The sequence below is a fragment of the Pelodiscus sinensis genome, chromosome 20 (genome assembly GCF_049634645.1).
Source record: "Pelodiscus sinensis isolate JC-2024 chromosome 20, ASM4963464v1, whole genome shotgun sequence".
Lineage (NCBI taxonomy): Eukaryota > Metazoa > Chordata > Testudines > Trionychidae > Pelodiscus > Pelodiscus sinensis.
In genome coordinates this window covers 12,808,057-12,830,290 of record NC_134730.1, presented here as the reverse complement: position 1 = coordinate 12,830,290, position 22,234 = coordinate 12,808,057, and the positions used below count along the sequence as shown (strand labels likewise).

At 48.8% G+C, this 22,234-nt stretch overlaps 1 protein-coding gene across 2 annotated transcripts in view; it reads right to left on the bottom strand.

The window, feature by feature from the left end:
- Nucleotides 1-22,234, bottom strand: part of HID1 (HID1 domain containing) — a 60,990-nt gene that overhangs the window by 7,249 nt on the left and 31,507 nt on the right. Inside the window, exons 5-17 of one of the 2 annotated variants that reach the window (XM_075903704.1) lie at nt 19,735-19,841; nt 18,037-18,153; nt 16,324-16,546; nt 15,537-15,593; nt 15,295-15,435; nt 14,207-14,297; nt 12,942-13,093; nt 11,203-11,281; nt 9,916-10,080; nt 6,011-6,238; nt 5,325-5,491; nt 1,220-1,300; nt 307-398 (exon numbers count right to left, since the gene is read on the bottom strand). In XM_075903704.1, the coding sequence (XP_075759819.1) occupies nt 307-398; nt 1,220-1,300; nt 5,325-5,491; nt 6,011-6,238; nt 9,916-10,080; nt 11,203-11,281; nt 12,942-13,093; nt 14,207-14,297; nt 15,295-15,435; nt 15,537-15,593; nt 16,324-16,546; nt 18,037-18,153; nt 19,735-19,841 (1,700 nt within the window). The remainder of the gene's footprint in view (nt 1-306; nt 399-1,219; nt 1,301-5,324; nt 5,492-6,010; nt 6,239-9,915; nt 10,081-11,202; nt 11,282-12,941; nt 13,094-14,206; nt 14,298-15,294; nt 15,436-15,536; nt 15,594-16,323; nt 16,547-18,036; nt 18,154-19,734; nt 19,842-22,234) is intronic. The other variant, XM_075903705.1, reaches the window with a different exon arrangement.

Genomic DNA, 22,234 nt, shown 5'->3' with positions numbered 1-22,234 from the left:
TGAGCTGCTCCTGCTGAAAAGAGGAGATTATATAAGGGATGAAATAAACAGCAAGTCTGGGGAGAGCTCTAGCACCTGGTAGTTGCTGAGGTTGTAAATATAGCTGAAAGTACAAGAGTAAAAAAACAAACAAAAAGAGATGAATTTTAATTAGTACCCTGATTTCCTGGACATTAAGCACACACTCAAGTACATCCCTAATAAAATCCTGGATAGTCTCCCAGATCCCTTCCTATCCGTTAGCTGCTCACAGGCAGCCTCCAATCAACCCCCTGAGTCTCCTCTTAGGTAACACCCCACACTTACTTATCAATGCAGATCTTCTCCACCTGGGGGACCAGCACCTGTAAGAGCCGCATGATTGTCTGCAGAGGCAGCTTTGATTTCCAAGACAGCACCTGTGGGTGAAAAGCCCCCCAATGAGATTGGTGCCCCAAGAAGATGGTATAACTAGCTCACAGGTTGTGTTAGGCTACGTCTACACTGGCACCCTTTTCCGGAAATGCTTAAAACGGAACAGTTTTCCATTATAAGTATTTCCGGAAAAAGTACGTCTACATTGGCAGGATGCTTTTCGTCATTTTCGCGATCGGGGCTTTTTTGCGGAAAAGACTACTGTGCTGTCTACACTGGCCCTTTTCCGGAACAGTTTTTCCAGAAAAGGACTTTTGCCCGAATGGGAGCAGCATAGTTTTTCCGGAAAAACACTGACAATTTTACAGTAGATCGTCATTGCTTTTCCGGAAAAGCAGGCGGCCAGTGTAGCCAGCTGGCAAGTTATTCCGGAAAAGCGGCTGCTTTTCCGGAATAAGTGGCCCAGTGTAGACACAGCCTTAATGTTTAGCAACTCAAGTATCTCTACTCACAATATGCTGAATATTCAGATTTGGAAATCCCTGAAGAGGGATGTGTATCTAGTGGGACAAACAGCCTGACAGTGGGAAGCCCTGAAGAGGGATATATCCAGACTAAGGTCTCTTTGTAAGGCCTATCACATTAGTAGAGAAGCCTGGATGCGGACCCAAGGCCTGACCCAAAACGCGCTGAGTCTATGGGAATCAATCTCTTAGCTTTGGATCAGGCCCCAAGTCAGTGGCAATCTCTGCAGAGAGACCTGTCTGCAGCAATATCTCGGCGCGGCTGGGAAATCCCAGTTTTGCAAACAGCAGTTCTACCCAGTTCCCTTCCTTGGACGTTTCCCCATTCCCGTTCCTCTCACCCAGTCAGGAGTCGGCGTCCACTGCCCACTCAAGGATGCACTGGACAGACGCCTTCGGTCCCGTTTGGGCTGCGATACCTCCTATTAAAATACACTCCAAGTCAGTACAAGCATGGAATAGTCAGCTGTATTTTTTCTGCTGAACCCTCTCTCTTCCTTCTGGCCACCCTGGGAATCACTATGCAAAGCAGCTGGCCAGGTCCCCAGAGAAAAGGTATCAACACTAGCATTTCATTGCCCACTGTTGGGTCTAATGCACTAGCCTTTAACTGCGAAATGGCCTGGGTTTAGTAGGGGTCAAACTGTGTGAGGAAGTGGCAACTAGTTAAGGGAACTTACATGAGGGGGGAAAATGAGTATGGGCCTGGTTTTTGCTTCTCTCTGATATGGAAAGAAGGTTTGAGTCACACATGGATTAAAACAAAAAAGAGGGATGACGCCATTTTTGGTGACCAACTTGCGACACCTTAACAGGATCCATTTTTCTGAGACTGGGTGTCTTAGGAGAGAAACCAAAATACAGATTCAAAATCACTGGTCTCTTTTGAGAGCCTTGGCCAAGTCACAGTCAACCTCTGGAACTCTTGGCCAGAGGATGCGGTGAAGGCTAGGGCTTTAACAGAGTTAAAAAAGGAGCTAGAAAGGTTCATGGAGGTTAGGTCCATCAATGGCTATGAGTCAGGAAGGGTAAGAATGGTGGCCTTAGCCTCTGTTTTCCTGGAAGTGGGAGACAGGGGAGGGATCACGTGAAGTTTACCTGTTGTGTTCCCTCCCTCTGGGGCATCTGGTATTGGCCACTATCAGCAGACAGGATATTGGGCTGGATGGACCATTGGTCTGACCCCATATGGCCGTTCTTATGTTCTTAAATAGTCTTATGTTCTTAAATAGTTCTTAAACAAACCTCTTCCCCTCTCAACTACACTGGTTTTACTCCCTTGAGACTAATGCTATCATAATCCTCCCAGTTCTCTAGTCACTCCGCATCTGCCATGTTTTCCTAGAAGACTAGATTTGAATATCTATTGCAAAATGCTGGACAAATACCCTTTTTATAAAATTATTTCAGGCCTTCTTTGGACAGGGTAAAAAGGAGTCTGATTTTCCTTTGCAAATCACTTTTATATTGTCATTTCTAGGGGTTAGCATAAACACCCCCTCAACTAGTTTATTGGGACCAGTTCTCAATTCCTGAGGTCACTGTCTCCCTCTCTGCTCACAGAGGCATCAGCCATCCCTGCATGAGTTGACAGGCAGGTCAGCCGGGCATTGGAATGTCACTGATCCTCCAGTTAAGTCTGACTATGCGCGCAGCTAATTCCTCAGAACCCTAGAGAATGAAGGCCTTGATTCTGCAAGCTACTTAAGCTGTCTTTGATGGAGCTAGTCCTGTGCTTAAAGACAGGTATTTAACTAACCTGGTGACCCAGGGCCAAAGCCAGCATTATGAGAGCATGGGGAGGATCAGGAAAACAAGGTGGGGATCTCAGTTCTCAGAAATGTATTTATTCTGGTCTATTTAACATCTGAATGATAAGGTGGTTTCACAATGTTTGCAGTTAGAACATCTTTATGGCTCAGTGTCAGCACCCTCTTTCAATCAAGCTTCTAAAAATACATTCCTAAAAATACTTGCTTTAGCAGACCTGCCCTGGCCCCCTTCCTCCTCCTCTTTCCCCTATAGCCCTTCCCCCTCCCCGCCACCACTTTGCGTCAGGTTCACTGCTGACATATTTAGGGGACATTGGATGGAATTATGCTGCAATATGTTAAACAAAGATGCTTTCGAGATGGTTCCCACTGATAAGGAATCACTGCAATTGGCTCTGCAGAGCATTTTAACTCAGCGTGGGAAGGAGACTGAACATCATGCTACTGGGCTAAGGGTCTTACGAGCGGGAACAGTGTGGAAACAGCCAGTTTAGAAAAAGGACATGATGCACTCAAGCGTTCCCTGCTGACTTTGTTTAGATGGTTTGAACCAACTGGATCAACGTGGATTCATGGAGGGGGAACATGCCTAAACTGAGTCACCATGTGACTACACTATTATAATTCCGACCCTTTCTCACCCCACCACTCCCTAGGTTTGGCTGCTCATCCCATCAAGTCTACTATTTGCCCCAGTTCTACAAACACTTAAGGATGCAAATAGCCCTGTTGGACTCATGCACGTAGTTGCTTGCCTCTGTAGATGGCTTCAAGATTGGGCTTCATGCCCCAATCCTGCCTTTGAGCCACGTGCTCAGACTCGAAGCATGTATATAGCTAATGCCACAGACACGGTCATTAGAGGAGATGGGGGGGTCCCTTGCTCAGCACATTAGCCCACCACAGTGTCTTTGAACTGCTAAATCTACAGTGCTATAGCAGTTGTTCAGCTGCAGGCAGCCAGCAAGCAATAGAAAAGGATTTTGCAGCAGCCCAAGTGCACATAAGCAGCAGCCTAGCCACAGCACCCCATGATGGTCACATATTGGACTCGATCCTGTGCAACTAGCAAGGAGCCCATGTTGGAAGGTTTCACACGTCTCAAAATCCTGTCCTAGGCAGCCATGGGGATGAGGGGACATAGGCCATGAATAACCAGGGATCATGAAGGAAAATCAGGAACAAACTTTCAGACCGAGAAAGCAGTTTACATTTCCCAGACATCTTCCCAAGGGAAAAGGGAAGAAACTGGATTTGTTTTAAAGGAGAGCGGAGATCAGCCTGGGTCTCCCCAGAAAAGTTCTTCAGGGACCAGCTCTTGGAACCTCTGCCAGTTTTCAAGGAGGAGGCTGAAACCTGGATGCAAATTCTGCAACTCTGGTTCATCTCAAATGTTACTGAAAGCAGTCTAAGATTCTTATAGTGAAGTCAGTTTTTCCAGGACAGCTGTAAGCAGAGGTTGCCTGTGTGTGAAATAATCTGCGTATCACAATGCCCCAAGGCAATCCAGGGCTACTGGTTTGTGACTAGGGCTCCTAGGTATGAAAATCTACTTTCACTGTGGATGGAGTTTTACTTTACCCAGGTTCACTCTAGGCAGGTTCTAGCATATGCCAACCCACTGCCCCCTGCCCACTTCTGTTCTACATGGGTTGAGCTTATACAGATGGGTTTGACTAAACAAGGCTGAGGGAACCCAGTTGCTGGGAAAAGGTCACACATTGTGCAAAGATAGTTTTGCCCTCTAGTGGCTGGAGGTGCAATGTTCATAGGGAAGCAAAACACAGTGGTGAATAAAGGATAGGAACATCATGCTTTTCTCAAATGCAAACCACCAAAAATAAAATGAAAAATGACTGAAATGGCATAAAACAAAGGCTACACAGCAGTGGACCCTGTCGCTCCTGTTCATGGGGCTGGGAGGGGCCCAGCTCCCTGCTCTGGGCACTGTAATGTGGCATTATGAGGTCTCGCCAAGAGTAGAGAGCCAGCCCCAGCCCCATAGGAGAGGAATTGCCACTACAACCTGGGTGCGGGATGGTTTGCTCAGCAACCCATACCCCCACAGCACCTCACTGCCAGGGGGCAGAGTCCTGGGATAAAATGAAATAGCAAGAAATTCCCCAAAAATAAAATGAAAGATTGTACCAAAAATTAGGAGATTTTCCTGGGGCACTAGGAATGAGTGCTTGAGTAGAGCCAAGTCTATAAACATGCCTTTCCTTCCCTATCAGGGACAAACCCCGTATGACCACATGAGGTGTGCCCTGAGAAAGCGCCTCAGGGTTTGGAGTGCTTCACAGAAAGGGCTAACTAAAGATTTAATGGCATACAATAAAAGAGCAGACTGGCTCTGCTGGAACTGGAATAGTACTGCTTGGTGGTTCTAGATGGGAAAGGAGCTGGCTGACACTGTCACAAAGGCCTGGGAGTCCGGCACGAGGGTGATTCACAGAGCATGAAGCATCTCCTTAGCACAAACAGTGGAACTAGTCCCAGTTAAGCCCTGTGGGGAAAGAAGGCAAGGCTAGCAGCTTTTATATTCTACTGCCTTTCAACCCACCTTCAGACCATACACTTTACCCCGGGATGAAGGCCATCCTTGTATGGACTTTATCAGGGTCTATTCTTTGGGGTTCATAGACTTTCACTCATTTGGTTTCATTTTACAGACCTTTCCATGCAGGAGAGGAGCATAGGGCCTTACCCCGCTCCAGGACTCTGTATCACTAACGACAGCAGCCGGGCTACCCTCTGAAGGAGACTGGGAAGACTCTGGCTCTAGGGAGCGCATGGTCCCATCTTCCGACACCTGTGATTTCTCTGTAAGCTTGTCAATGCCTGAATTCAGAGGGAGTTAGAAAGTCTAAGCAAGAGCTTTAAAGTGGCCTGACCTACAGAAACAAATTCCCTGCACCTGTGTTTCCATCTGAAATTCTCTCCCTTTGCCATAACCCCCACTCCCACCCTGCTCCCCACAGAGCAAGGAATGATCATGTCTATAGGAACAACAGTCACTGGCATAATAGCAGGCTTGAATCCAAACAGATAAACTGGGGCAAAAGGCTACGTGGGAGGCTCTTCACTCAGAGTGGCTCATTTCAGTTGAGCTAAACCAGTTCCTAACTGATTTAGACTAAATTGCATCAAGCCACTCTGATCCTAAGAGTGCCCACCGCTTTCTGTGCCAGTTTAACATTAATTATTTTTAAACCAATATTGTTACACGGGTGCATCTCACTCCCATAGACTAACCCATAGACTTTTCCAAAAGCCAGGAGAAGGCTGAGTCCTGGACACATCTTGTAGAGAAGGCTCCCTCCTCACCCAACCCCATTCTGAAGGTAAACTAAGGCTGACCTGGAGTTGCCACCAAACTGGTCTTCAGTGTCCCTGGCTCAGCGGGAGCAGCAGGGCGGGACCCTTCCATGGAGAGCCCATCCTGGGAGTTGGTGCGAGAAATGGGCTCTGGAGTCTTCTTCTTGCGCTGCAGAGCTTTCTGGATAGTCTGAGCATCCGTGGGCAAGTTGGCCAGCTGATGGAACACGTTCCGCTTACGGATAATGGCATAGACCAGGTTGGAATTCCCTAGGAATCACAGAAACAAAATGAGTGGAGAGGGAAGGTTCTCAGATCTCTAACATGATCTACCACCAGGAAGCTGGGCATCCCAGTGGGAACACATTAACCCAACGGCTGCGTCTAGACTGGCATGACTTTGTGGAAATAACAGAAAAACTTTTCCGTTAAAGTATTTCCGCAAAAGCACGTCTAGATTGGCACGGATGCTTTTGCACAAAAAGTGCTTTTGCGCAAAAGCATCCGTGGCCAGTCTAGACACGATTTTGCGCAAGAAAGCTCCGATTCTTGCGCAAGAGGGCTTTTTCCTGAGCGGGAGTGTGAAAGTATTTGCACAAGAAGCACTGATTTTGTACATTACAAAGTCAGTGCTCTTGCGCAAATTCAAGCGGCCAGTGTTGACAGCTGGCAAGTTTTGCGCAAAATCGGTTGCTTTTGCGCAAAATCTTGCCAGTCTAGATGCACCCAACATGTATTAACAGGGAACCTCGCAGTTCAGAAAGCCTCACCTCCACCAATAAAGGGGACAAAGTGGAAACTGGACTTGTGCTCTTTATGACAGACTAGTACATTTACGTTGTGTTGCTCAGATCCTTAACTCAATTAAAAGTTGGGGTATATTTGGAAAATAAAAGGAAATGTTTATTTAAATGGTTGTATTTTTCAAAAATACAGTGTTACTTTTATGAAGTTAATTTTTATTTCAGTTAATATTTATTTCTTTTAAAAAGGATTGTTAAACTTTGCCCATTTTATTTTAGTTTATGTTTTAAATGGGAATTCCATCAGGTATTTTTTTTTACTTCATCCCTATAAACTCTTCTCATTTGCTATGTTTTACCAAAAAAGGGCTATAGACAATGTGTTTTGCGATAACATTTTCTTCTAGTTTTCAAATCTTAAGCACTGATTTAGCTGTGCCAAAACAGCAATACTGCAAATATCTCCATTGTATCTCTTTCCTGTAAAGTTCATTGAGAAAAACATAGGTGGAACTTGGTTCAGTTGCTTTCAACATTTGTTCAGTTATGTCAATTTTGAGGACTGTACTTGATTTGATGATTCTGTCTCTTTTCTGGTTTTATGAGAAGCAATCCCAGGCACATCCTGTTTTCCTGGCACAGCCAAACCCTTACATTGCTCTAAGTTATAGTAAGAGGAAGACATATATCACATTTGAAGGCTCTAGCTCTTATAATTTAGGAGGAGTTCTTGATCAAACAAACTCTGTAAAATAAATAGTGGATAAAAAGGGCCTGAGATATGTTTAAGAATATGATTAGATCATGAAGTTCATAGATACCATGAGTTCCAGAAACCTCCATGGTATTTTCCACTTCAGCCCTGGGGTGGTGAAGTCAGAGCTATCGGCTGGTAGAGGGCATCTGCATCTTCCAGCCACTACAGGCTGGGGAGCATCTGGAGTTCCAAGCCATCAGTCCCAGAGTTCTGAGCCACTGCAGGCACCAGGGACCCCAGAGCCATCAACTGCTGGAGCCGCTTTGAGGACCCCGGAGCTATCAGCTGCTGGTGCTGCAGCAAAGACCTTAGAGCCATCAGCAGCTGTAGCAGTGGGTGCTGGACCCACACTACCGTGGTGCGGCTCAGGTTCTCTTCCCCTCTGGGACTCAGGCTTCAGTTTTCTCCCCAGACTCCTTTCCATTATTTTTAGTAGAGGTCACAGACAGGTTTCTGTGAATTTTTATTTACTGTCTGCGACATGTCTATGACTTTTACTAAAAATAACCCTGATATAATCTTTATCTTCACTATGGAGATTGGAGAACTAGTGAAATGATGACATCAGGAGAGCCAAGGAAGGACATTTCAGTAACTGAGGGTGCGTCTACACTGTACTGTTATTTCGAGATAACTAGCGTTATTCTGAAATAACACCGTGAGCATCTATACAGCCATTCCGTTATTTTGAAATAATTTCGAAATAATGAACAGCTTATTCTGAAATTTGTAAACCTCATTCTACGAGGAATAATGCCTGCTCCAAAACAGCTATTTTGTAATAAGGCATATGTAGATGCTCCACTTCTGCTATTTCAAAATAGCCCCTTACCAGGGCCATTCTAAGTTATTCCTACCCAGGGCCTCAAGGTTCTAAATTGAGATAGCACATCTACATTAGGGAAGCCTGCCTCAAACTAATTTTGAGGCTTCCCTGCAATGTAGACGTGATATTTCAAAATAAGCTATTTTGGAATAATTATTCCAGAATAGTTTATTTCGAAATAAGCATGCAGTGTATACATACTCTGAGGCTATGTCCAGACTCAGGGTTTTTTTCGGAAAAAGTAGCCTTTTTCCGAAAAAACTTCACCTGCGTCTAGACTGCAGCCGCGTTCTTTCGAAATTAAATCGAAAGAACGCGGCTTTTCTTTCGACGGCAGTAAACCTCATTTCACGAGGAAGAACGCCTTCTTTCGAAAGTGCTCTTTCGAAAGAAGGCGTTCTTGAATGTAAATAGGGCTTCTTCGAAAGAGAGCATCTAGACTCACTGGGTGCTTTCTTTCGAAAAAGCGGCTTGCTTTTTCGAAAGTTCCACGTGCAGTCTAGACGCTCTCTTTCGAAAGAGGCTTGCAGTCTAGACATAGCCTGAGAGAAGAAGGGATTTTAAGTCAAACTGTTGAAAATTATTTTGTGCTAACACCCATTTAATTCAAGTGCCTAGTTAACATTCTGGAGAACGGTTGTCTATGTTCATGACTCCTCATCCCTCCCTCTTCGATTAAGCACTCACAACATGTAACCTCCAAAAACAATCCACAACACCAGGGAAGACCAGAATCAAGATGCCTGATATTTCTAAGGGTAAAATAAAATATGACTTTAAAAAAAACCACATACATACAACCCCACCCCCATTTTGGACTGTTTTTACCCATCACAAGGGCACAACTCCATCAGTTAAAATAGTCACTTGTAGGCCACCTTTAAGAAAAATGGAGCTCTCTTTTCCAGATTTTTTAAAAATCTTTTAAATCAATGCACTGGCTCTGAATACGAAAGTCCAGGAGTCCCTAGGATATTAGATTCTACTCCATTTCAGCATGATTCCATCATACTCTGGGGACAAGATATCTAGAGACATGTGGAAGGGACTGGAACTCATTCAGTAAATATTCAACCTCCTCCAAGCAATCAGGAGTTTCTCCTCCACGTGAGGAACATTCCAGACACCTGGGCCTGCAGAAGTAGTAGGCACATTAAAAAAAAAAAATCAACAAAAAATATGAGGCTGTTTTCTTCCCTTGTCTACAAAGCTGAACAATTCAAGCAGTTTGATTCCAACACTCGCATGTTTCTGGGTATTCCCACACAGCCCCACTCACTGTACCCATCTTACACTTCAAGGGAAGGCCCCTGCCTCACCCTATCATCCATCTCTGGCCCTGTCTACACCTGTGTTTTCTTTGTACTGGTAAATAGCACAAGCCCCATTTTGAACCAGCATGGTGCGTCTACATTAGGGTTTGGCACCAGAGTAGCTCTATCAGTGCAAACTTCTCTAATCTAGACAAGCGTACCGCTACTTGGCTTCTGCGCCATCTTTCTTGGGCAAAGGAGAGTCAACTTTGTATCGCTGAGTCACATTTTCTCTGACATTCCTCCTCGTGCGCCATGGGCTGACACAGCAGAACAAAATCAGGATCAGTTCACTTTTAGCCACTTACCATCAAACTGGTACTGGATGATGTTATTGAAAACTTCCAGCAGGAAGAACACGAGATGATGGTTCTGGACTGTGGAGAAGAGGAACCAGGTGGTGGAAAAGGCCTCCAGGAGGTGCAGCAGCTTGTTGGCAGCAACCATGGAAAGAGACTTCAAGTAGGGAGACACTGTGGGAAGGGCAGGAGGAGGAATGGGCAGAGTGGAAAAAGGCAGTATCAGTGTCAGTAGGTTAATCGGTGAGAAAGTCCAACTGTGAGCCCTCACTGGCCTGCCCACATGCCCCTTATGGACAAGACTCTTGGGATGTAAGAGGGATGAATCCAACAGGGTCCTATACAGAAATCTCTCTAAAACCCCACAGACTTGAACAGAGAGATTCTCTCTATAGGTTTTCTTTAAAAATAAATAAATAAATAAATATCCTATAGAAGAGACAAGGTTGGCTACAATTAGATCCAGCTACCTTCCATGGAAAGCTACTGGCGCCCCCTGCTGAAGCAGAGTTAGTGTTACACCCCTTCAGTCCTGTTGCAAACGCTTCATTTTGCTCTTTTTGCCCTTGCTCAGGTTACCGCTCTGCAGTGCTGGGACACCTTGTTCCCAGGCATGCTGGAACTAGGGGTTTGGGGGTGCAGCAGCACCCACTGGTTTGATATGGTTTCCATGACATACAGGGCATACAGTTTAGTTCAACAGCGCAGTACCCCCCACTATATACAGTGTTCCAGAGCCACTGCTTGTTCCCAGCTCCTGGGGAGAGGCCCAATTCAAGAGCAACCTAACTCCAGCCAGCACTCACCCCACACAGCCCCATTTCCACAGCAGGCCTGCCGACGGAGGGCAGCCCTGGAGCCCAGTGATACAGTAGCAGAGGTGGCAGCTGGCGCCCCAGGGCCTTTGCATTGCTGTCAGAGTACAATACTAAGGGCTGGGGGGCATGTCCCTTCTGCCCTTAGCCCAGCATCACCCCTTCTGGGAGTGTGGAGCCACCCCACCCCCACTTTGCCCGGGGTGGCTGTCTGCTCCACTGTCCACAGGTACCTCCCCAGTGTAGCAGGGAACTAAGGTGGCCACTTCCAGATCTCCTTCACCCCAAAAGCTGTGCAGGCTAATCCCCCTGCAGCACCTGCCCACCCCGACCACCACTGCCACCTTCTATGCTGCCTACATGTTTAACTAGACCAGCCCAGGCTACCAAACCTAGACAACAGTTGGGTTCCTCCAATACTCAAATCACCAGGAAAACCCAACTCCTCCTGCTGAAGGCTGCTTTACTAGGTGCTGCTTACCATTCACGATGATGGTGAGCAGGCAGTCAAAGAGGGGCTGCAGCCGCTGGTGCCCACTGGTTATGATCTTGTGAAAGACCTACAGCAAGGAAAGACTTAAGCAATGGAAAAACCCAGCACAGCTGCACTACTGAAACAACTATCCACATGAATACCAGTCCCACCCATACACTAATAGCTTTCTGACAACATTCATTCCTAGGCTGGGCCCCTGTACTATGCAATTACACAGGCATGGAATGCAGCCTTGCCATGGACTAGTACACCAGGAGTCTAAGACTTCATTTATACAGGATCCTTTCCAGCCCTTATGGGTAAGGCCCCATTAAAAACCAATCTTGGGCACAAGCTGATACAGTGCCATCTTCCTGATGACTGCAGACAACCTGAAATAAGAGGGATTGAACTGAATAAGGCAGGTGACACAAGGTGTTAACTCTGAAACCTAGTGATGGTCATTTAAATAATAATATGCGGTAACAATTTCAGTGCCAATTTTAGCAGCAACCTCTGCTAAGGCACTTACTCCACACTCTCAAACTGACGTTGATGATACCCCAGGTGCCAAAAGCCCCAACTGCCCCCTAATCAGCTGAAACTTCATTTTGCCCTCTTCTCCCTCCATTACAGTAATACATTGTCAACATAAGAGTCTGCAGCCCGCTGACAATTTAGGTGCAATATAAACTATATTACATTTAATATACAATAAATTGCAGAGGGGACACGTTACTGACTAGACTATTCGTTTACAATTAGTACATGGTTCCATTTTCTAATTCTACCCGAAGCTGCTGCCCAAGCTCCACCCTGCTGTACTACAACACAACAGAATCCATGGAGCATGCAGCAGTTTCAGCCCCAGCTGCCAGAGGACATTGGGCTTTGGTTATGGGCATTTCTGCAGTGCTCAGCACCACGGTACTCCAGCTGCTTGTATATATCAATGAGTGACTTTAACCTCATAACAGCCCTCTAAGGTGGGGGAGGGGAGGTAAGTATTATTGTTCCCATTTTCATAGCTGGGGAAACTGAGGCACAGAGCAGCGAAATGACTTTCTCAGATCATTTTTAAACACAAAACCATCCTTCTGTTGCCTAAGGATCAGTTCTGCCCCAGTGGAAGTAACCCCACAACTCCCCGCCCCTCCTTTGGGATACCTGTCCATCTCCTCACCAGTTCCCTGTTCTTTGGAATAATCATCCTCTAGCAAAACCATTCCTCTCATGCTCCTTGCAAGAGCATCTCCCTTAGTAAGATGCAAGGACCCCATTAATGCTCAGAAACTCCAAAAAACAGCACTAAGGTCTTTTTGGCTCCTCAATGGTTGACAGCCTTGGGGAGTGGTCCCCAAACATTTTACCTCATGTCCCTTCTTACTCCCCCGCGAGCTGGGGGAGGGGGGAAACACAGACAGGGTAAGGAGGCTGAGGCTGGCGCCATAACTAGGGTGAGAATGGAAGTGGAGCCTTAGTCTAGTGCCAAGGCCAGGAACAGGGCTCCGTGCACGGAGCCAGCAGCCAGAGCCAGGTGTAGAGTTTGGTGATGCTCCCTCCCTGCTCCTCATGGGGGCTGGCCCAAGCCCCAGTTGTGTTCCAATGGGCTTCCCCAGAGTTTGGGGACCTCTGGCCTACGGTGTGCCAGCATTTGAGTGTAAAGGCAGAAAAGGGAGCAGCGAAGTGTAGCTGGATGAAGCAGGGGCTGGCAGGGGAAAGAAGCCAGCTAGAGCCATACTCACTATGATGAGAAGGTCCGCGTGCGTCCCTGTGAAGACAGGGATGTCCATGGGCACACGCACAGAGTAAGGCTTGTTCAGGCGGACACCGAAGTTTCGCTCCCCGCTGAGCAGCAGTAGGATGAAGACGCCGATATGCATCAGTCCCACTCGAGCTGCCAAATGAAGCACAATGCTGAAGCCGGTTGGCCAATGAAGGAGGAAGGGCAAAGAGGAGAGAAAAGCTACAGAGTGGGACTAACGGAGAAGACAGAACATAACTAAACTGCCCACACATGGGCTCTGTATGGGAGAACCCTATCTCCATCTTCAGCAGCAGGACAGGAGGGCAAGGAGACATGCTACTGTCAGAAACTCCTGCTGCATCCAGGAAGGAGCTGGAAGAGGAAGGTAACGCATGTCTTCTGCTTCCAGCACTGTGGGCTCCAGAATATTCCTGAAGTCAACCCCACTGTAGGGAAGGATTTTCTTGGACTCATTTTTAACCCATGAAAGTCCTTTGTGAGGCCTCAAGTCTCTAAATTGGAGACACCTACTCTTGTCCTCAGGGGTGACAGCTAAGGAGGGACATGGAGGGGGTGGGAGATGCTACTGCTGAGGAGGGACACGGAGGAGGTGGGAGACACACGGGAGGGGATACCAGGCATGTGAATGCCCTCCACATGACTTCTTCCCCCGCCACCCCTAGCCCAGGGGAGGGCTGGGACAACTCTCCGCCTCATCCCCTACTCTCCAAGTCCCCTCCCCCGAGTGACACGGCCCAGGGGACCATCAGGGGACTGGCACTGGCAGCAGGAGTCAGGCCCCCTGCACTCACCGGTAGCAGAGAGGGAAAGCAGAGCAGTATGGCCCTAGCCCTCTCTACTCCCCCAGCTCCTGGCTGTCTCACTCCACTTCCTGCTGATGAGTAGGAGTGGGGTGGTCTTGCCTGTTCCCTCAAGTGATGCAGCAAGGAGCCGGGGGAGCACAGTTGGGTAGGGTTATGTCACTCCTCTTCACCTGCTGGCTCTGGACCCTTCCCCTTCCTATCCATGGTGTAGGGGGGCACATCCCCCCTCCTGCCACTCTCACATGTTGCCTCTGCTTGTCCTCCACTCACTTACACCAAGCTACCTGGAGTAATTTCAGTGGAGTAAGTCCTGATTTAGTGGTGCGTGAGAGCAGACGTGGGGCCCACTGTCTCTCCCCACACACACTGGATCAGGGACACCCTTCGAGAGAGTTGACGTTGCAGCCCAAGGCTTTGGAGCAGCAGATACGGAACTTACACTGGTCTGCTCTGGCATCGTTGAGAAAGTAGAGGATCGGAACCAGGATGTCAAGGACATCGCTGCTCTTCAGCACAAAGAAGAGGAATTTCTGAAAGAGAGGGAAGGACGTAAGATGATCTCAGACAGGTTGGGTCTTTCTCCAGCACTGGGCATCAGCCCTGACAAGTCAGTCAAAGGTGCGTTCAAATCCTAGAAGAGGCACACCCCGACCGGCATTTTCCAGAAGCGGCTGTTAGCTTGGGGTGCCTGACTTGAGTTAGCTAGAGCCTGGTTTTCAGAGGGGCTGAGAATCTGTAGCTCCCTTTGGGAGGCTCAATGTCCCTCAAGCTGAGCACCCAAAACCTGAAGCCTCAGTGGCTGCTTTTTAAAACGTGGCTATGAATGTTTAGTTGCTGATCCCAACCACCAGGTAATGAGAAGAGACAAAACGATAGACAAGATGAGAAAAAAAGGCAAGATAATAAACAGGGCAGCGTCTCTGCTGGGCCTAACCATCCAGGCCTGCATGTGCCCTGCTTCTAGGGATGCAATTCAGCCTTTCCATCTTGTACAGATTTAATCCTTTTACTTTTAAATCCTGCTGGCATTTGGGTTTGACCCTGATCCTTGGCCAGAGGAGTCAGAGCCCATCTGTCAAGTGATCACCCTTAACCCCTCAGAGGGACCAGCACAGCCAGAACATCAACAAGTCCATGTTTGCCTCCTCAGGGACCACTGCAGCCAGAGCTCCATGGTTTATATGGCCACCAGTAATGGCTGGGCAGCAGCCAATGCCAAGAGAGGTCACACGTCATGTAATCTCCCCTAGCCACTCTCCAGAAGCCAGCACTGCCTTAACTCCTTGTGTCACAGGATCACCTCTCAGCAGGGGCCAGCCCAACCAATGCTGTGCATCCCAGGATTACCCCCTAAATGCCTGAAATTCCACTTGTCTAAAAAGACCCATCTTTGGGCACAACCTGAGAACTCCCCAGACAGCCTCTGAATTACAAGGTCCCCAGGCTCCTGTCCCATTCCTATCCCTAGTACCAACACCAACTCTTGCCATCTGGCTCCTTCCTCATGCCGGGCTAGCTCATCTGCACCTTATTGAAGTCGCAGAGTTTCCAGAAGAGAACAAGGAGCTCCTGATGGAACTGGATCTTCTTGGCTGAGTTTGGCAGGTAGGTCTGGACCAGTGGGTTCGAAAGCAGACGTGCCACTCCTTTGAGGATGAACTGGAAGTCCTGGGACACACAACCGAGAGGGTAAAGAAACACGAGCATGTGGTGGCCCAGGTTAGCATAAGAAATCAATCAGGAAGGGTCTTAATGAAGGAACACCTTACCTCCTCTCGGTGTATCCTAGACAAATAATTCACAAACAGGTTTTCTGGCCCTGGAGGCTGCATTAAAAGACAATGTAAGAACCCCGTTTTAGTAACAGAACTTCCTTGAGAAGCCAAGTCTTAGGACACAGCGAGGGGATGCTCACTATCGCCACCAGCCAAACCACCCCCGTTAACTGGAGCCATGGGCTAGTGACAATTGCATCAGCTCTCTGACAGTCGGCTTCTCTGAGTGGCCCAAATGCTCCCATTTCTAAATGCCAGGGGACTGAATGGCTTAAGGGATTGGGAATGGAATAAGGGCCTTTAAACTACAAGCCACTGTGACCAAAGTCACTACCACCTGATGGCTCTTCAGCTGCTCATGAGAAGTAGGTTAGACTGTGCCAGACTGGGCCCTAGTAGACACATTGTCCATGGCATAAAATCCACCTCAATTAGCCTCTGAGAGAAGCAGAAAGGCCAAATGGGACTATGAGGAGTGAACTTTGCTGTAGCCTTAAAGAGGGCCACTTCAGGTCAGCATGGGAGACCTGTGCTGCTACTGCCTGTGCTGTTTATAAAGAGAGAACTGCTGCCTTCAGGGACTTGAGGATATTGGCATCATTCACCAGCATGACCCATCCACATACTGTAGGAAGAGTGCCCTAGCCGGGACAAGACACAAGCATGAGTCTAGAGAAGCCCTTGGTAGATAGGAGGCAGCAGCAGAAAGACCCAGCTGCAAAGACATTAAAGAGATGGGGGGGTGCAGTGCAAGGTGAAAGAGGAACCTGGTGTAACTTACATCCACATCATCCATGGCAGTGCTGGTAGTGGTGCCATCCACTGTAGGGCTTGAGCTGGTGGAGGTGTCATAGTCCAAAGTGACTATTAGCACCTGGGCTGCCTCCTCCACGAGTGGTTCCCGGTAGTCGGAGAAGAGCAGGTGGTTGTAGGGGATCCCGTAGCCCACTGGGTCATAGGCACAGACGATATTCAGGAGCGAGGTGAAGAGCGGCAGGGCATGCCTGCAAGAGAATGCCAGAGATTTAGGCTCTGTCTACACTACACATTTCTGCAGTGTAACTTACCAGCCACACCCCTGAGCAACATATGTTGCACTGACCCCAGTGCAGGTGTGGGCAGCCCTGTGTCAGCAGGAGACCCTCTCCATTGCATTCAGGACATGGGGACTTTCTGGCTCAGAGCTCTGGCAATGGGCTATTGAGCCTTTCACCTCTACAGCAAGATATTGGTTCAAATCCAGCTCAAATCCACCACAAATAAAAAGGTGTTACTGGTGAAGTGAGTTTGGGGGTCTCAGTCTAGTTCCCAGAGACAAGTGTCTACGTCACAAAAATCAGCCCTCATTTGACAACTGGATTGTCAGTTTCAGCAGACGCGGAGGATTGAATGTGCTATGGAAACCAATCTCCAGTCTGGTTCGTAAATGGCTGCCCAGGTCAGGACTATGGTGTTGTTTGGTGGACATTTGCTGTGCTCTTGTCTAAGGGAATGGGGGGCACGTGTTCTATGGCCAAGTAAAGGCCTTCAGCCTCCTGCGCTGTCAATGAAGCACCCTTCTCCAATTAAAGCAACACACAAAAAGCATAAGAAAGATGGCAGGACCCTTGAAGCACTCCAGACACAGGGATGCAGCTGTCCTCCTCCAGCTTGTGAAATGTAGCCTCAAAAGAAACAGCCAACGCAGAACAGCCAATGGAAGAACAAGGAGCAATGGTCTCAAGTTACAGTGGGGAAGGTCTGGGTTGGATATTAGGAAAAACTATTTCACTAGGAGGGTGGTGAAGCACTGGGATGGGTTACCTAGGAAGGTGATGGAATCTCCATCCCTAGAGGTTTTTAAGGCTGGACTTGACAAAGCCCTGGCTGGGATGATTTAGTTAGGGTTGGTCCTGCTTTGGGCAGGAGGCTGGACTTGATGACCTCCTGAGGTCTCTGCCAGCCCTAGATTCTATGAACACTCATTTTGCAGCTTGAAAGTCATGCAAGAGATGCGCCAGTAGGGGGCAGCATTCCCCTACAGCCAAATACAGTGCACCAGGTACTGTAACAAGGGTGCCCACTTTAAGGAGGAGGGGAGCAAAGGCAGGAAATAACAGCCATTGGAGAACAGGCTAGAGAACCAAGGATTCTGGAATACTACACCCTCAGCTCTGCAACCGACTTTTTCCAGGGTCGGAGGCAAGGCACAGCACCTCTCTGTGCCTCAGTTTCTCCATTGTAACACAGGGATCATATTGACCTGTCCCACAGGGTGCTGGGCAGCCATCATTTGCAAAGTAGATGAAGTGGGCCAACTACAGATCAGGAGGGAGAGGGCTGAGTCACATGATGTGCCATAAAAACAGCCACCATCTGTCTAGCCTGGGGGAGGAAATTCTAAACCTCCTCAGCTGCATAAACTATCCTGTGTACTGGGGAGAAGAGCTGGGAGCAGAACTCACCTATGTCCCCCACCCCAAAGCATCTGCCACCTGCCCTCACTCCCTCTCACCTGTTCTCTGTGGAGCAAAAGAACTGCACCCAGGGGTTGGCATTGCTGCTGTCCGAGGAGGGGGGGAGATACATGGCCTCCGAGAAACATGTCAGCAGGAGTTTCAGCAGCTCTGTCCTGAAAGACAAAAAGCAGGAGGAGGAGTCCTGGAGTCCTTTGCGTAGAGAGTCCTCAGTTGCATCTATTTTCAAGCCAGCTGGAAACACCCTTTTAAGACCCCAGACACACAGCCATAGTTCTCACCAGCAACGGACACTTAAGGAAATCCCATCTTCAGCAACACAGACTGCTCCTCAGTGGATCTGTGGTGAATTGGGCCATCCATCTGCTGACACACTGGAATCCCCGTAACCACCTCCACTGCACAGAACAGAAGCTCTCCATGCAGGCCAGCAAACGCCCCTCACCAACTTTAGACCACTCAGCAGCCCCTCCCTGCAAAGGTCTCATGCTCCTGTCTGCAAAGGCTGAAAGCGGCTCCCTGCAGGGCCTAACAAAGCCAAGCTGTGCTACCCAGGGTGTGGGAAGTAGGGGGCTGAATGGGAAACCAGTGTGATACAATACGATCCTCTGCTGCCTCCCCCAGAACAAGGAAGCAGATGCATTACCTGTGTCAATCTCAACACCTACTGCAACGGGGTATTTGGAGAGTCACTGATACTATAGAGGTCCGAGAGCGAGACATGGGGGCTCCAGCTCCACATCCCCCAGCAGGGATGGGGTTTTGGGCAGAGGGGTTGGGACCTGGGTCAGCCAGCCCTCAGCGCTGCCCATACACAGGGCACACCATCCCCTCGCCCAGCCTTCAGAGCTGTGCGGAGCAGCACTTTGATGGTGCTTCAAAGGGGTCCAGGCCTCTAGGCCCCTTTGAATCACCAGGACCCAGGACAACTGCCCCTTCCCCCCACATATGCTCCTCCCCCATTGGAAGGCCTGGGAAGACAAACGTACAAAAAGTCTAGAGCCTGGCAAACTGAGGCCTGGTGGGACAACTGCTCCCCAGCCCCTAACAAATGACAACCCCGGACTAGGGATGTTAAATTTCAAGTAACTGACTAATCGAATAGTCAATGCAATTATCATTGACTATTTGATTAGTCGATGGGGCACTTCCATCTTTGAAGTGTAGCAACAGCCTTAGGACTGTTGCCACACTTCAAAGGCGAAAGTGCTGTGAGGAGCATGGGTCCAATGGGGCAGTCCCCCGCTGGCCCCATGCTTCCCCTGGCGTTTCAAAGCAGCAGCACCGCATGGAGCCCGAGGTCAGCAGGGGAGTCCCCAGCTGATCCCGGGCTCCACTGGGTGCTGCTGCTTTGAAATGCAGCGTGCAGTGTGGGAACACCCAGTTGACCCCAGGCTGCACGTGTTGTTTCAAAGCGGCAGCGCTGCGTGGAGCCCAGGGTCTACCCCCAGGCTCCATGCAGCACTGCCACTTTGAAGCACCCCCTTCACTTCCCCCCTTTGCTGCCTCTTTCTGACAGAGGCAGCAAGGGTGGAGAAGCGACTAGTCGACCCGACTATCCGATAAGCATTTGCTTATTGGACACTCGACTAGTTATTCACATCCCTACCCTGAACACCTAGGGAAGCGGATAAGCAGATCCTAGCTCCAAGAAAATCTCCTTGAGGGCTCTGGACCACCTGAGCCCCACTGCGCACAGCCTTAGTGCATCGCCCTGCACCTCTCGACTGTCTTACCGGTTTAAATCATGGTTGTAGTTGGGCTGGGGGGAGTGAGCAAAGCCAACCCCAGCCTCCCAAATGTATTCACAGCTGTCAATAGAGTGGATGTCCTCTGCCGAGTCCTGTGGAGAGGAGAGAGGTCAGAGCTTTGGCATGCAGAGGCTTGAGTTAACAGCCCACTAGGCAATGCTGTACGATGCCTGCACTGGGGAAGCCAAGGTGCTAACAAGTCAAAACATACTTTACTCTTAATTGTTGGAAGTATTATCCCCTTCTCTCCCCAATACCCTCTTGCCCTTCTCCCCCAAAAAACCCAGCGCACAATGCAGTCCAGCCCCCGTGGGGTAGGGAGCGTCTTTTCATTATGGCTACATCGAGACTACTAGCCTTTGTTGAAAGAATCTTTTGAAAAAGCCTCTTTCGAAAGACAGCGTCTAGACTGCAACTACTTCTTTCAAAAAAGCGGCTCACTTTTTCGAAAGAGAGCACCCAGGGAGTCTGGATGCTCTCTTTCAAAAAAGCCCTATTTGCATTCAAGAATGCCTTTTTTCAAAAGATAACTTTAAAAAAAAAAAGGCGTTCTTCCTCATAAAATGAGGTTTACCGCGGTCGAAAAAATTGCCGCGTTCTTTCGATTTAGACGCAGGTGACGTTTTTTGAAAAAAGGTCATTTTTTTCTTAAAAAACCCTGTAGTCTAGACACACCCTATGTGTATGTACAGCGCCTAGCACAACGGGTCCCTGCTTGGATCTTATAGGTCCTACCTCAATACAAATGACATCACAGTTATCCAAGCAACTTCTTCCCCTCACTCCGCGGACAGCTCCGAGCACTGTTCACAGCATGGATCTAGAACTCCTACCCTCCCACCCCACCCACACACATTTGCACTCCAAGCCCTCTGGCAGCTGAGACCTGTGTTTCTTTACTGAGTCAGTTGCCTGTTCAGAACTGGACCCCCCTCACAGACACTTTGTGGAGACAAAACAGCCGTTGAAAGCAGCATGTTTATTCCTCTGGAGCAGCCGGAGTAAAAGGACCCAGATGAATGCATTTACATGAAGTGCTTTTGGCACATATAAGCTGTCCTTTTCAGCGCTTTAATTAAGTATATTCTCTGTGCTGCCTCTTTCCTGGTGCAATCAGGAGGAGTTCACAGGACAACTTTTGCTAATTACCCTGGATTCCCATAAGAACAGCCATACTAAGTTAGATCAAAGATCCATCTAGCCCTGTATCCTGCCTTCTGGCAGTGGCCAATGCCAGGTACCCCAAAGGAAATGAACGGAACAAACAATCACAAAGTGTTCCATTACACAACATTCTCTCTCACTCACCCAGGACTGCTCTTAGTACAGCATAATTATTTACCGTGCAAATAAATGATGGTCACATAAACACCACTCTACACTGGAAACCTACAACCGCTATACTTGCCTACACGCCTCCAGGTTTTATCCATAACATCACACAATCTACTGTCTACAGACGAGCTTAAAACTAGAATGTAAAATCCCAGTTCATCAGTTAAATGGTTTACTGATGAAACAGGATCCTGCTCCTGTGCCCCCCGCCCCCACGCACGCAGGGCAGTCGACTTCTGCTCCCGGGCCCCCACACAGGAGGGCTGTAACTATCACCCGGTAAGGTTTCCAGTTCACATCCCTACTTAAAACTACAATTCCCACCTGGGGATATGAAGAAACAGATTGACAGAGCCAGACGGGAACCCAGAAGTTACCTACTACAGGATAGGCCCAACAAAGAAAGCAACAGCCCCCAGCACATCAACCAGCACTTCATCAAGGATCGACAACAGCGATGGGCAACCTGCGGCCAATCGGGGTTTTACGTGTGGACCACATTTTGTTTACAGCTGCCCGTGCACAGGGTTGCCAGATTCTCCTGGTTTCCATCCAAGTAGCTTTTTTCCTACTGATATTAGTGAAGTGACATGCACACAAAGCAGGGGTGGGAAACCTTTTTTGAGTCAGAGGCCACAGGGAGCATGTACAAGTGAGAAGCAAAAAAACCCAAAGCAGGGCAGGCGATTGGGACATGCAGTTGCATAGCTCCCAGGGAGGCACAGGGGGCTCCGTGTGGCTCTGAAGGCAGCAGGAAAGTACTCTCTCCAGGCACCACCCCTCTCCCCCACACCCACTGGCTGCAATTCTCAGTGCCTTCGGCCCCCCACCCCATAGTGGGGCTGGAGCTTGAGGGAAGTGAGCATTTCCCTGCAGCGCACAGAGCTGCTTCCTCCCTCCTGCCAGGCAGAGCCTGTGGACCAGACCTGACCTGCAGTTTGCCTTGATCCAGCCTTTGAGGCTCGGGGCTCCCCCCTCCACAACGGGGAGCTGGAGCTGGCACTCCAGCCATGGTGCCCCTACATAGCTGGAGTGCCAGCTGGAGAGCGGGCTGAGGGCAGAGGTGCAGGGTCTGGGTGGGAGGAAGGTGGGGGAGCCCTGAGCCTCGCAGGATGGACCAAGGCAAGCTGCGGGCGGAAGCCAGCGTGGG